Genomic DNA, 13,278 nt, shown 5'->3' on the forward strand with positions numbered 1-13,278 from the left:
AAGACAGAATAATGGCCAGCAAACATATAAAAAAATGCTCAACATCTCTAATCATTAGAGAAATGCAAATCAAAACCACAATGAGGTATCATCTAACCCCAGTGAGACTGGCCTGTATCAAAAAATCCCAAAACAACAAATGCTGGCGAGGATGTGGAGAGACAGGAACACTTTTACACTGCTGGTGGGACTGCAAATTAGTGCAACCTCTGTGGAAAAGAATTTGGAGATACCTCAGAGAGCTAAAAATAGAAATACCATTCGATCCAGCTATAGCACTATTAGGCATCTACCCAAAAAAGCAAAAGACATTCTATGATAAAGACATCTGCACCCGAATGTTTATGGCAGCACAATTCACTATTGCAAGAATGTGGAAACAACCCAAGTGCCCGTCAATCCATGAGTGGATTATTAAAATTTGGTATATGTTTACAGTGGAATATTACTCAATCATAAGAAACGATGGTGATCTAGCACCTCTAATATTTTCCTGGATAGAGCTTGAGCCCATTATCCAAAGTGAGGCATCACAAGATCGGAGGAATGGGCTCCACATGTACTCGCCATCGAACTGGCATTGACTGGTCAACACCATGGTGCTCACATGGTCGTAATATTCTCCAGGGATTAGGGGGATGGGCAGGGGGTAAACTCACAACTAAACAACGCAGGGAGCATTGTAGAGGGGAAGGGCATGCCTCTAATCCTCGCTTGGGTGAGGCAGAGACATAAAATGTCACCAAAATGTACCCTCATAATATCCTGATAATTAAAAAAAAAAAAAAAGTCATGGCCTGATGCCCTGAATGGGGAATTGTGGGACCCTGAGCGGTTCTGATGATGAACGGGCCCAAGAACCCCCTTCTGGAACACGTTCCGTTCATTCCAGAACTGGTGCTGCAAACAACTGAAATGAGTCCTGCCTGAGTAGGGAGCTCCTTTCGGACCACACTGGCAGAAAGGAAAGAAATCACGGCCAATCTTTTGGCTGAGGAAAGGGAGGGCACAGCTGCTGTGTTCTCAGACACTTCGTGGAATCTCGCAGACTAAAGGGAAAATAAGCAAGCAGATGAAAATGGGAGCTTCGTGCCTTTTGAGGACCGGCTAAGGAACGGTGTCCCGCAGAGCCCTGAGATGCTAGGCCTGCGAGCTGTGAGGTCGGTCCCTGTGGGGAAATAACGCACGACAAAAATGGGGTTTCAAACTAGCTCCCATGGTGAGCTTCGCTCTCAGCCAACCTGCACCTGAGTGGCTGGTAAGAGGTCGGATGCGGTGACTGCGGCTGCCATCGGCCACCTGGTTCTGGGAGTCGGGATCCCAATCCAGGTTGTTTTTTTTTTTTTTTTTTTTTGAGACAGAGTCTCACTGTGTTGTCCCAGCTAGAGTGCCGTGGCGTCAGCCTAGCTCACAGCAACCTCAAACTCCTGGGCTCAAGCGATCCTCCTGCCTCAGCCTCCCGAGTGGCTGGGACTACAGGCATGCGCCACCATGTCTGGCTAAGTTTTTCTATATATATTTTTAGTTGTCCAATTAATTTCTTTCTATTTTTAGTAGAGACGGGGTCTCGCTCTTGCTCAGGCTGGTTTCGAACGCCCGCCTTGGCCTCCCAGAGAGCTAGGATTACAGGCGTGAGCCACCATGCCCAGCCCAGGTTGTTCTTTTTAGAGGCAGAGTTTCGCTCTGTCACCCAGGCAGGAGTGCTGTGGCGTCATCATAGCTTAGAGCAACCTGAAACTCCTGGGCTCAAGCGATCCTCCTGCCTCAGCCTCCCGAGTAGCTGTGATAACAGGAGCATGCCACCACACTGGGCTGATTTTTTCTATTTTTAGTAGAGACAAGGTCTCACTGTTGCTCAGGCTGGTCTCGAACTCCCAACGTCAAGTGATCCTCCCCGCCTTGGCCTCCCATAGTGCTGGGATTACAGGCGCGAGCCACCACCCCCAGCCTCCCAACCTGGTTTGTGTGCCTTCTGGGCCCTGTCACCTGGCTCACGTGGCCCGGTGCACAGGGCAGGGCCACGACTCACAAGGACTTGCATGCTCTGCTTCAGACGGCCGCTCTGCAGGCTCACCGTGCAAAGGCGGGGAGCAAGCTTTGCTTTGCAAGCCAGACAAGGGCGGGGCGTGGGTTGTGGGGAGCATGTTTGGGGGCAGAAAATTAGATGCCTTTAAGAGAGAAGGAGCACTCCTGCAAAGCTGCGCTGTGCACTGGGAAACTGGCGGGGGCCTGCGCTACAGCACAGACGCCAGGCAGGGGTATTAATGACGGCCATTTAGCGAGAGCTGCGGGTGAGGCCGGGGCCAAGAGATAGCACTGCGTTTTTAGTGGCCCATTTAACTCAGGAAGCCCACAGGCCCCAATGGGTCCCTGGGAGCAGCAGGGAAGCAGCCGTTGCACTTGTCGGGGGCTCTCAGGGGGACTCACAGGATGAAGGTGCGGGGTTTCTGGAGCCGACTGAGGGACTGCAGGAGCCTACGGGGGTCCTCGCCCTGCCAGGGCAGTCCTTTGATGCTCTTGATGATTTGGTTATGCAAATCGCTGAGGGGAGGGTGGGGTAGGTGCAGTGACAGAGAGAAGATAGAGTTAGAGTCGCAGGCCCACCACCTTGGGGTCCCCAGTGCCACTGGGGCCGTCCCTAGGCTACTGGAGCTGAAACATGCATAGCTTGTGATCAAGGCTGCCTCTCCTTCCTTTGCCAAGGATGGAGACTGCCGGGCTGGCCTTTCCAAGCGGGGGGGGGAGGGGGGGGGACCTATGGACTTGGCAACATGGATCACTGGATTCTTTTCAATCAATCGTTCCCCCTGGATTGTTTAATTTCAACTGATCCTTTTTAACTGGATCATTGAAAAAAGTCTCCTATTTAAGAGCCTTTTGAGATTTTTTTTTTTTTAGAGAGTCTTGCTTTGTTGCCTGGGCTAGAGTGGTGTGGCATCAGCCTAACTCACAGAAACCTCAAACTCCTGGGCTCAAGCGATCCTCCTGCCTCAGCCTCCTGGGTAGCTGAGACTACAGGCATGCGCCACCATGTCCAGATAATTTTTCTATTTTTAGTAGAGACAGGGGTCTCACTCTTGCTCAGGCTGGTCTCGAACTCCTGACTTCAAGCGATCATCCCACCTTGGCGGCCTCCCAGAGTGCTGGGATTACAGGCGTATCAAAAGGCCAGCCTTTTGAAATCTTTAAAGAGCAGCCAGGGGCTACTCAGGAACAAAGATCTGTGGGAGGTCTCTGTGGGAGGAGCAAATTAGTCTCTTGTCCACATTTCTGTGGCTAGATGTCAAACGCCTTTTTGGCTTCACAGAGGCCTTTGGGAGAATTTTTTTTGAGACACAGTCTTGCTCTGTCTCCCAGGCTGGAGTGCAGTGGCATGATCATAGCTCACTGCAACCTCAAATTCCTGGGCTCAAGTGATCCTCCCGCCTCAGCCTCCCTAGTAGCTGGGACTACAGCTGCGCGCCACCACACCTGGCTAATTTTTAAAATTTTTTGTAGAGGCAGGGTCTGGCTATGTTGTCCAGGCTGGTCTTGAACTCCTGGGCTCTAGTGATCCTCCTGCCTTGGCCTCCCAAAGTGCTAGCATTACATGTGCCAGCCACTGTGCCCAGCCAGGAATGAATTTGAATATAGGAGCCACAAGTTTAACACAGCAATTCTCATGTTCTCCACTGGGGGCGGGGGCAAGGCTGCTTGCCCCTCAACAGACATTAGCCAATGTCTCAGAATATGTGTGGCTTTTACGACTGGAGCGGGTGTTCCTGGCATTTGGTGGGTGGAGCCCAGGAACGCTGCTCCACACTCTACAATGTAGAGGGCAGGCCCAACCCCAGAGAGTGATCCAGCCTAGTGACGGGAAGGGGAGAGTTGCCCCAAAGTACTCAACCTTACCAGCTTCATTTTGTTTGATTGCTGTGGGTGTGGGCTTGAGCATACGTTGTAGGCCCAAACTTTGGCCCTGACATGTGGGAATGAGAATGCTTCAGAGAACCAAATGAGACGCTTTCAACATGAGTATTGGTGAGGAATGTCTAAGGGACGAATGTCTTTCAGAGAACTTCTGGAGATGAGGTTGATTTTTATTGGTTTGTTTTTGAAAGTCCTCATTCCAGGCATTTAAAATACATGTTTAAGCTCCAGGCAGTTGGCCTGGAAGGACCCCAATCTGCACGCAGCCCTGTGTGCCATGCACCATACCGAGTGCCCGCACTTACCTGTGCTCCCTACCCCTCCAGGAAGGCACAGAGCAAAAGACAACAGAGGGGACACATGTCATCTCTATGCTCAGAGTGGTCAGTGCAGCGGCCACAGCTCAGAACGAGGCTGATGGCTTCGGCGCCCCCACCCACTGCCCCCTGCCCCAGCCGAATCTGGCAGGAGTGTCTTCCGCAGCCCTGGCATCGCCAGGATGGCTGACCCCTCTCTCCTTGCCCTGGACGCTGCGCTGAGCACCTTGGGAAGGTGCTTCCTCTCCGCGTGCCTCCCTGGTGTCGGGACCCAAGGCCCGCGCTGCTACTTACTTCTTGCTTTCATAGAAAGCAATGATGTCCTCAAAAGCGTTAATATCGAACTCCTCAGAGCCGTCAAATGAGAAATCTAGCATTGAGCAGCTGCAAGGGAGAAGCTGTATAAACTTAACCCGCCCCCGGGGTGGGACCTCCAGCCCAGGGCCAGGCCTGGGGACTGGGGAAGATGGATGTGGCTTCAGTGACTGTGAGGGGTCAGAGGCCACTTTGTCTTTGCAGGGAAGAGGACCAAACAGCAACAACAACAAAATAAAAACCCACACAAGCAAAGAGAGAGATGTGTTCTCCTTTCTTTTGCCCCCATTTGGGTGAAAAAAGTCAATTTAAAAATCTACTTTTTTAAAAGCAGGAAAAATGATACACTGTGCTTCCAGACAAACCACCAACAGCCACTTACCTCGGTGCTATAGCTCTACCTCCACTCACACACTCTCACGGATCTCCTGAAGAAGTTTTTGTTACAAACGGCTCAAAAATCAAATGACCTTTCCATCGTCAAAAATAGAGTGACTCGCTCCTTGGGAATTTGCGAGTCTTGAGAAAGAAGGCAGGGACCAGGCTGCCCCAGGGCCTTTGTGTGTGCTGCCTTCCTGGGAGCTGCTAGCACATCCTGCCTACTTTCCTTGTCTGGCTCAACGGGTCCCATCTCAATGAGGCCTGCCTGGCTCTCTCAGGCTGCCAGAAATGTCCCTCCTCTGGCTTTGTCATTGCCTCGGACATCTGTCCAGCATGGCCTTTCTCACCCCACCTGCCTGGCAACAGGTGCACCTACTCACTTTCATACCCTAGTTCCAGCACATGCTGGGGCATGTGGAGGGTCCTTGCAAGGGGATCACAGAGTACCCCGTGTCATCTCATGTGCGACAAGGAGGCGTGTGCATTTCTGGTGTGAAGGAAGTCAGTCAGCAGGACTATTTTAGGGCACCCTGGCCAGGTAAGGAAACAAGTACTCTGTAATCACGCCTGTCACTGCACAGACGGCATCCTTGGGCTCCACCCGCCAACGCCCACCCTGAGCCATGAAAAGGATCCTTTGTAAACTGAGCTGCTGGCACCTCCCTGAGCAGAAGATGCCCCGAGGCCTGCCGTTCAGCGCGGAGAAAAGCAGAAGCAAATGCTGCTCGGTTCTGGTCTCTTTGGTTCAAATGGCCACTTGGTGACTTATTTAGAGCAACCTTGACCTGGGTGTAGGGTGTATGGTTTCCCAAGCTGTTCAACGGCCTTGGTTTAGACAAATCAAGGTCTCGCTCACCGGTAAAGTTTTTCCGAAGGGGTGTTGGCTCCTCTTGGCAGCTCTCCCGGGTGACCTCGGGCGCTAGGGCTGCCTGTACCTGCTGGATACACAGAGTGGGCAGTGGCGGGACACCTGACAGCCCTCTTCCTTTCCTTGGAGGCTGCGATCCTTATTTTGATGCAACTTTTTAACTTTCAAAAATTTTGTTTAGAGATAGAGTCTTGCTATGTTGTCCAGGCTGGAGGGCAGTGGCATGACCATAGCTCACTGCAGCCTCCAACTCCTGGGCTCAGGCGATCCTCCCGCCTCAGCCTCCTGAGTAGCTGGGACTGCAGGCACGTGCTGCAACACTTGGCTAACTTGGACCCATCTTAATAAAAGTCCGTTACTCAAATGTGGCCAGAGCAGGGGAACTGTGAAGCGCCGTTCACATCCCACTTCTCACAACGGCTTTCTCCTTCCTCCTTCCCACCAATGTCCTGCATGAGACAGAGCCCTCCCCGCCCCCCACTGAGGACGGAAGGTTGAGCCCTAAGACCCAGGGAAGCCACTTGATCACGCGGGCTGCAAGTTCTACGGGAAAAACGGGGACACGGCCTTCGGCCAAGCCATGTCAGCAATTGTATCAGGCCCCTCTGCTGGTGATGTCCCCAAAGGGCTAGCCAGAGTCTCGAGGGAATCCGGCACAGTTCCTTGGCTCAAACCAAGTCCCCATCCAGGACGGCGGACAGACATGTCCCCTTAAGGCTGGGATCCAGGTATGGAAGTTCAGGCGAGAGAAGGGGCAGGGCACCAGGAGAAGCTACGTCACCACAACCAGGAAACTCCTGGGGCCAGGTCAGGGCACATCATTAGCAAAGGAGGGGACCGACGCGTCACTGACAGGATGGCGTGAGATTAAATCACACACTCCGCTCCTGTTTCTGTTTGGGGTGATGAGAAAGCCGTGGAACTAGACAGAGGCTGTGGTCGCACAACAGAACGCACGCACTCAATGCTGAACTGTTCACGCCAAGACAGACCCTGGATGTCCCCCTCTTGACGGTGACGCTTGTGTGGGTTTATGCCCCGGCTCCTACCTGCGGCCTTCTCGGCCCTCTCGGCCCGCAGGCGTCCAGCCTCCCGGAGCACAGCCATGGCCCGGATGGCGGCCCGGAGCACGGCCCAGCGGAACACCGCCACGGGATCCATGCCGATGAGCTCGCGCACGTACGAGCTGTCGCTGCCCCGCAGCAGGGCCACGATGTCGGGCCGCATGTAGTCCATGTTCTTCTCCCGGAAGTCCTGGAGGGGGATGGATGTGGGTGGTCTCTCAAGGGTGGCCACTTGCTCGTGCCCGCTGGAGACCCGGGAGCCAGTGTGGGAAGGGCTGGCAGCGGGGCAGGGGCCATCCCGACAACAAACTGAAGGCCGCAGGGGCCTCGGGCCCTAGAGGCGGGGATTCAGGGTTGGGTCTGAATGCCCTGGAGCCTCATCCAGTGCCGGGCACGGAAGCGGTGAGGAACCTCCCACTGGTCCCTTTCCTGGCTTCTGGGCCAGTGGTGGCTCCACTCACACCTCTGCGGATGGTGCCAGGGAGATGCCCACCTTGATCTGGTATTTCACTTTCCCTGCGAAGTGCTGGATGATGAAGGCCGGCTCCATGACTGGGGTGCCGAGGAAGTACTTGTTGTCCTCGTGTTGCTGCTTGAACTTGGCCAGCAGGGTCTGGCTCGTGGCGTGGGGGAAGCTGGGAAGACAAGGAGACACCTTTGGTGGCAGGAACAGCGGCTGATCTACAGGCTGCGCGTTTTGCGCCACAGACCCTGGATGTATGCTCGTACGAGGCGGGAGGGTGCATAGGGCTCCGTGGACGGAGGGATGGCTGAACAAAAGAGGAAAGGAAGGAAAGGAAGGAACGAGCCCGCCTCACGCTGGGTGCGGGACACGCCGCCCGAGGGCCAGGAACATGGACCGGCGGCCGCATCTGCAGCCTGGTCTGAGCAGGCTGAGGGTGAGGCGATGCTCTCGGGGCTGCAGAGTCGATTCAGGGCAGCCCACCGTCCGGCTCTGGGCGGCTCACTCTCCTCTCCCGCACACAGCTGTTTTCTGGGGGGCTGCAGAAGCCACTCACCGGGCTTAGTGGCATCTGCAAACATTTGTTCCCGGGGAGGCCTGGATCTGGGCCCACCATGGACGGCTCCTGAGAATAATCCCGGGCCGCAGTGACTGTGGCGTTGGCCATTTGCACCCGAACGCTGTGCCTTGGAGAGGGTCCTGCCTCTGCTCCCTTGGTGAAGGAGAGGCGGGAGACAGGGATGAACCAGGCCTCTGTTGTGCTCTGGGGAGCAAGGGGGGTGCAGGGGCAGAATAAGGGACCCCTTGTACCTGGCTATTTCTGCCTCCCGGGAGGGAAATGCCACCGTTGGCTTTGGCACACGCCGCCTACGCCTGGCCTCACTGCAAACACAGGCAGTGGAACGTGGGCTCAAATCCCCGATGCTGGGGCTCCATGGCTCAGCAGCGGGGAGGAGGCTAGAGTGTGAAGTGAGGCATCTGCCTCGGGTGCCAAAAACAGCCAGTTGTTGAGACAAATAACATTTTAGCATACTATCTTAGAAAATACAAATGTGCAAAAAGAAAAAAAATTCCATGGTGAGCGAAAATAGCAAGATTTTTAAATACACACAGATCGGAGCCGGACCAGGCCTCATAGGCCTCCCCTGAGCGGCCCCGGGAGCTTCCTGGTGGCAGTGACATAACTCTCCTCCTCGTGCCCTGCCCCTTCTCCCAGGGTAACATTCTCCACTGAATCCTGGCCTCACGGGGATGTGTCCACCACCCCGTCCCCTGTGGACGAGGGGCCGAGATACGTGAGGTCCAGTGACGACTCCAGAGCCTGGTGGCGTCTGGGACCCAGACCCACACGCTGTGCTGACCTCTGCGAGAACGCGCCAACCCATCCCTAGTTCGCAGACCTGGGGACGCGATCTCTTGCTGGCAACTCCTGGGGCGAGTGTGTTTTCAGGGAGCACGGATTAATCACGTTTGTTAGTATTTCCATGGTGAGCTGTGTGTTCTGCACATGTCGTGGCCAGATGACCAGGAGAGACTGAGAAGTTCTCAGGATGGCATAGATTTGGGGTAAGGCCCTGGGGGGCTGGGGAACCTGACCCAGATCCCGTGTTTGTGGGCCTGCCGGGCCGGCGACACTCACTTGCTCTCCTCATCCAGCAGGTAGAAGAGGCCCGTGGGCTTCTTGCTGATGAGATGGATGCAGCCCACGTTGTCTGCGTAGTCGATGTTGTGCCACGTGATCCCCTCATCCTGATACTCCTCCTGCAGGGCGGGGGGCGGGTGGAGTTCAGTATTCCCAGATATGGCAATATTTATACAACTGCATACAGGCTGAGCATCCCAAACCTTGACAATCCAAAACCTGAAACTTTTTTTTTTTTTTTTAAGACAGGGTCTCACTCTATTGTCTGGGCTAGAGAGCAACAGCATCATCACAGCTCACTGCAACCTCAAATTCCTGGGCTCAAGCGATCCTCCTGCCTCAGCCTCCTGAGTAGCTCTGACTACATGCACGTGCTATCATGCCCAGCTAATTTTTCCATTTTTTGTAGAGATGGGGGTCTCGCTCCTGCTCAGGCTGGTCTTGAACTCCTGACCTCAAGTGATCTGCCCACCTTGTCCTCCCAAAGTGCTAGGATTACAGGTGTGAGCCACTATGCCCAGCCTCAAAATCTGAAACTTTTTAAGGTGAGTGCTGGTGGCATGCATCTGTGGTCCCAGTGACTCAGGAGGCTGAGGTGGGAGGATTGCTTGAGCCCAGGAGTTCAAGGTCAGCCTGGGTAACATAGCCAGACCCCATCTCCAATAAAAGAGAAAAAACCCCCAAATTTGAGTGCCTATGTGATGCTCAAAGGCAACGTTCATTGGAGCATTTTGGATTTTGGATTAGGTATGCTCAATTGGTAAGCATAATGCAAATATTCCAAAATCCAAAGAAAACCTGAAATCTGAGGCACTTTTGGTCCTGAGCATTTCAGATGAGGAATACCCAAGCTGCAAAAGCAGATTTATGTACAAACAGACACATTTATGTATAAATGTATGAATAACAAAATGCATAGTAATAAATAGGACTACATTAATAACTACATAAAGTTATTAGATAAATTAATTATCATCAATAGAAAACAAGAATGCAAGTTCTTAAATGTCGATCACAGAATGGTGCTTAAAATCACACTTAAATTCACCCAGGGGTTTAAAAACTTTCTCTGTAAAGGGCCAGACAACACTTTACAAGCCAGATACTAGTATCTGTTGGGACTACTGGTTGTGTGAAAGCAGCCACACGCAGTATGTAAACAAATGGTTGTGTGCCAATAAAGCTTTATTTATAAAAACAGTTGGGGGGCCAGATTTGTTTGATCCACTGGCTGTTGTTTGCTGGCCCTTGCTCTAGAGCTATGCTCCCGAATATAATATAATTAATGAATATAATGCTAGTGACCGGTATAACTTCAAAATGTCTAATGGTCACATTTAAAAAGTAAAGCCAGGCACGCTGCTACATGCACCACGCTCCCAGCAACTTGCGAGGCTGAGTTTGGCCTAGGTGACATAGTTAGACTCTGTCTCTAAAAAAACAAAAAAGAAAAAGAAAATAAAATGTAAAAACAGGCAAAATTAATTTTAATAACACTACACTTAATTTAACCCCACATATCCTAAATATGACCATGTCAACATGTAATCAATACAAAAAAATGTTGAGGCTGGGCACGGTGGCTCATGCCTGTAATTCCAGCACTTAGGGAGGATGAGGCGGGAGGATCGCTTGAGGCCAAGAGTTCGAGACCAGCCTGAGCAAGAGTGAGACCCCATCTCTACAGAAACTAAAAAAAATTAGCCAGGCGTAGTGGTGTGTGCCCGTAGTCCCAGCTACTCAGGAGGCTGAGGGGGGAGGATGACTTGAGCCCAGGAGTCCGAGGCTGCAGTGAGCTATGATGATGCCACTGCACTTTAGCTGGGGTGACAGAATGAGACCCTGTCTCAAAAAAAAAAAAAAAAAAAGGATTTGAGACATTTTACATCCTTTACTTCCCCACACTAAGTCTTTGCAACCTGGAGTGCGTCCCACGCTTTCCACGGGACGTAACTCCCACCAGCCACGCTCCAAGTGCTCCGCAGCCGGAGGGCTTCACAGGGAAATCAGCTAAACGTCCACATCGATCCACCCATTTCTCTTTTCCCATCAGAATCATCAGCGTGAAGGATAATGCGTGAGAAAAGATGACTATTTAGCACTAGAAAAACATGTAAAGTAGATGATCAATACCACTGACCAAAGCTAACCCTCAAAAGGCAACTCTGTTTCTCTCCCATCAAAAGAACTTTCACATGTGGGTGAGGAAGATCCCAAAATGACCTGTGGCTCAAAACATCCCCAACAGCTGCCTCAACCTGGGTTGGGTGGCGTTTTCTTGGACTTTCTCTTTGACAGATGAAAATTCTGGGGCAAGTTCGCCAAGGATCTGGGGCCTCAAGGGAAATTTCAGTTCTAGCTCATTCTGTTTCCCCTGGGGCTGGGTGGGCAACAAAATGATATTTCCTTGTAAAATGGTGTAGCTGCTGTTGGAAAACAGTATGGTGATTCCTCAAAAAAAAGAATGTGTGATCACTATACAATCCAGCGAGTCCACTTCTGGGTATATACCCAAAAGAATTGAAAACAGAGTCTCAGAGAGATATTTTTACACTCATGTTCATTGCATTACTCACAATAGCCAAAGGGTAGAAGCAACCCAAGTGTCTGTCCACAGATGAATAAACAAAATGTGGTATCCCCGTGCAATGGAATATTACTCAGTCTTAAAAAGGAAAGGAATTCTGACACAAGCCACAACCTGAATGAATGGCGAGGACATTCTGCTCAGTGAAACACGCCAGACACAAAAAGACAAACACTGCATGATCCCACTTTCATGAGTCCTCACATTCATAGAGACAGAAAGCAGAACGGTGGGTGCCGGGGGTTGGGGAAGGGAGGATGTGGAGTTGGTGTTTCGTCGGGACAGAGTTTCAGTTGAGGAGATGAAAGAGTTCTGGACGTGGATGGTGGTGATGACTGCAAGATACGAATGTACTTAATACTGCGGAACTGCACACTCACGAATGGTTAAGAAGATAAATTTATTTACTTTGGAGACAGAGTCGCTAGATGATGCCAGTGCACTTGCTCAGGCTAGAAAGCTGTGGGATCATCAGAGCTCACTGCAACCTCACATTCCTGGGCTCAAGGGGTCCTCCTGCCTCAGCTTCCTAAATAGCTGGCACAGTAAGCACGCACCACCATGCCCAGCTAATTCTTCTATTTTTTTGTATAGACGGGGTCTCGCTATGTTGCCCAGGCTGGTCTCGAACTCCTGGGCTCAAGGGATCCTCCTGCCTCAGCCTCCCCAAGTGTTAGGATTACAGGTGTGAGGCACTGCGTCCGGCAAGAAGGTAAAATCTATGTGACGTATATTTTACCAAATAAAAAAAGTTGTAAAAAAGACACTTCCTCACCTGCTCCAGTTTGAAGATGTGCTGATTGAAATAATACTGTAGCTGCTCATTGGCATAGTTGATGCAGAACTGCTCAAAACTGTTCCTCTCGAAGTCTTCAAAGCCAAAGATGTCCAGGACCCCGATGGACAGGCACTAGAGGAGACAGAGAACATGGTCACTGCCAGTGCGTCCCCCAAGGGAGCCGACCTTTGTGAGAGGTGTTGGCTTCCTGGGCAGCAAACTATTAGGTCCTGAGGGCCCCATGCTTGGCTGAATGGCTTTGCTGTCTCCAGCTTGGAATCTGTAATTGATTTTTTTTTTTTTTTTTTTTGAGACAGGGTCTCATTGTGTTGCCCGGGCTAGAGTGCAGTGGCATCATCATAGCTCACTGCAACCTCAAACTCCTGGGCTCAAGCCATCCTCCTGCTCCAGCCTCCTGCGTAGCTGGGACTACAGGCATGAGCTACCATGCCCAGCTAATTTTTCTATTTTTTGTAGAAATGGGGTCTTGCTACGTTTCCTGGGCTGGTCTTGAACTCCTGGCCTCAAGCAATGCTCCTTGGCCTCCCAAGGTGTTAGGATTACAGGCATGAGTCATCATGCCTAGCCCTTAACTATTACTTTTAAACTTAAAAAAAAAAACTACCAAAATAACAAATGTAAGTATCCTAGTAAGACTTGCTATTCCAAACAATGTAACATCTTTAAGTTTATAAATATAGTAGAAGTTTTAGAACACATCCTTCTTTAAAGATGTTAACTAATTTGATCTTTCTATACCAATTCTAAAAATAAAATTTATTGACATGACATCATCTGACTATAGACCAAATAAATCTCTAACATCAATCCTTAGCATCTCAAATGTTAGCACAAAGTCATAACTTTTTTTTTTTAACGTAAGGATCAAGATCAAGCATTTTTTTTTTTTTTTTAGTATGGGGAGTCTTCTGGCTAGGACCAGAAAACCTGCTA

General features: G+C 51.2%; 1 protein-coding gene across 9 annotated transcripts in view; it reads right to left on the reverse strand.

Moving 5' to 3' along the window:
- Positions 1-13,278, reverse strand: part of MYO9B (myosin IXB) — a 104,337-nt gene that overhangs the window by 24,362 nt on the left and 66,697 nt on the right. For 5 of the 9 annotated variants that reach the window (XM_012654063.1, XM_012654062.1, XM_012654061.1 and 2 more), the window contains exons 10-16: positions 12,322-12,456; positions 8,957-9,078; positions 7,348-7,489; positions 6,840-7,044; positions 5,779-5,860; positions 4,521-4,610; positions 2,428-2,541 (exon numbers count right to left, since the gene is read on the reverse strand). In XM_012654063.1, coding sequence (XP_012509517.1) covers positions 2,428-2,541; positions 4,521-4,610; positions 5,779-5,860; positions 6,840-7,044; positions 7,348-7,489; positions 8,957-9,078; positions 12,322-12,456 — 890 coding nt within the window. The remainder of the gene's footprint in view (positions 1-2,427; positions 2,542-4,520; positions 4,611-5,778; positions 5,861-6,839; positions 7,045-7,347; positions 7,490-8,956; positions 9,079-12,321; positions 12,457-13,278) is intronic. The other 4 variants (XM_012654068.1, XM_012654067.1, XM_012654065.1 and 1 more) reach the window with 3 other exon arrangements.

The sequence above is a fragment of the Propithecus coquereli genome, unplaced genomic scaffold, assembly GCF_000956105.1.
Source record: "Propithecus coquereli isolate 6110/MARCELLA unplaced genomic scaffold, Pcoq_1.0 Scaffold438, whole genome shotgun sequence".
Classification (NCBI taxonomy): domain Eukaryota; kingdom Metazoa; phylum Chordata; class Mammalia; order Primates; family Indriidae; genus Propithecus; species Propithecus coquereli.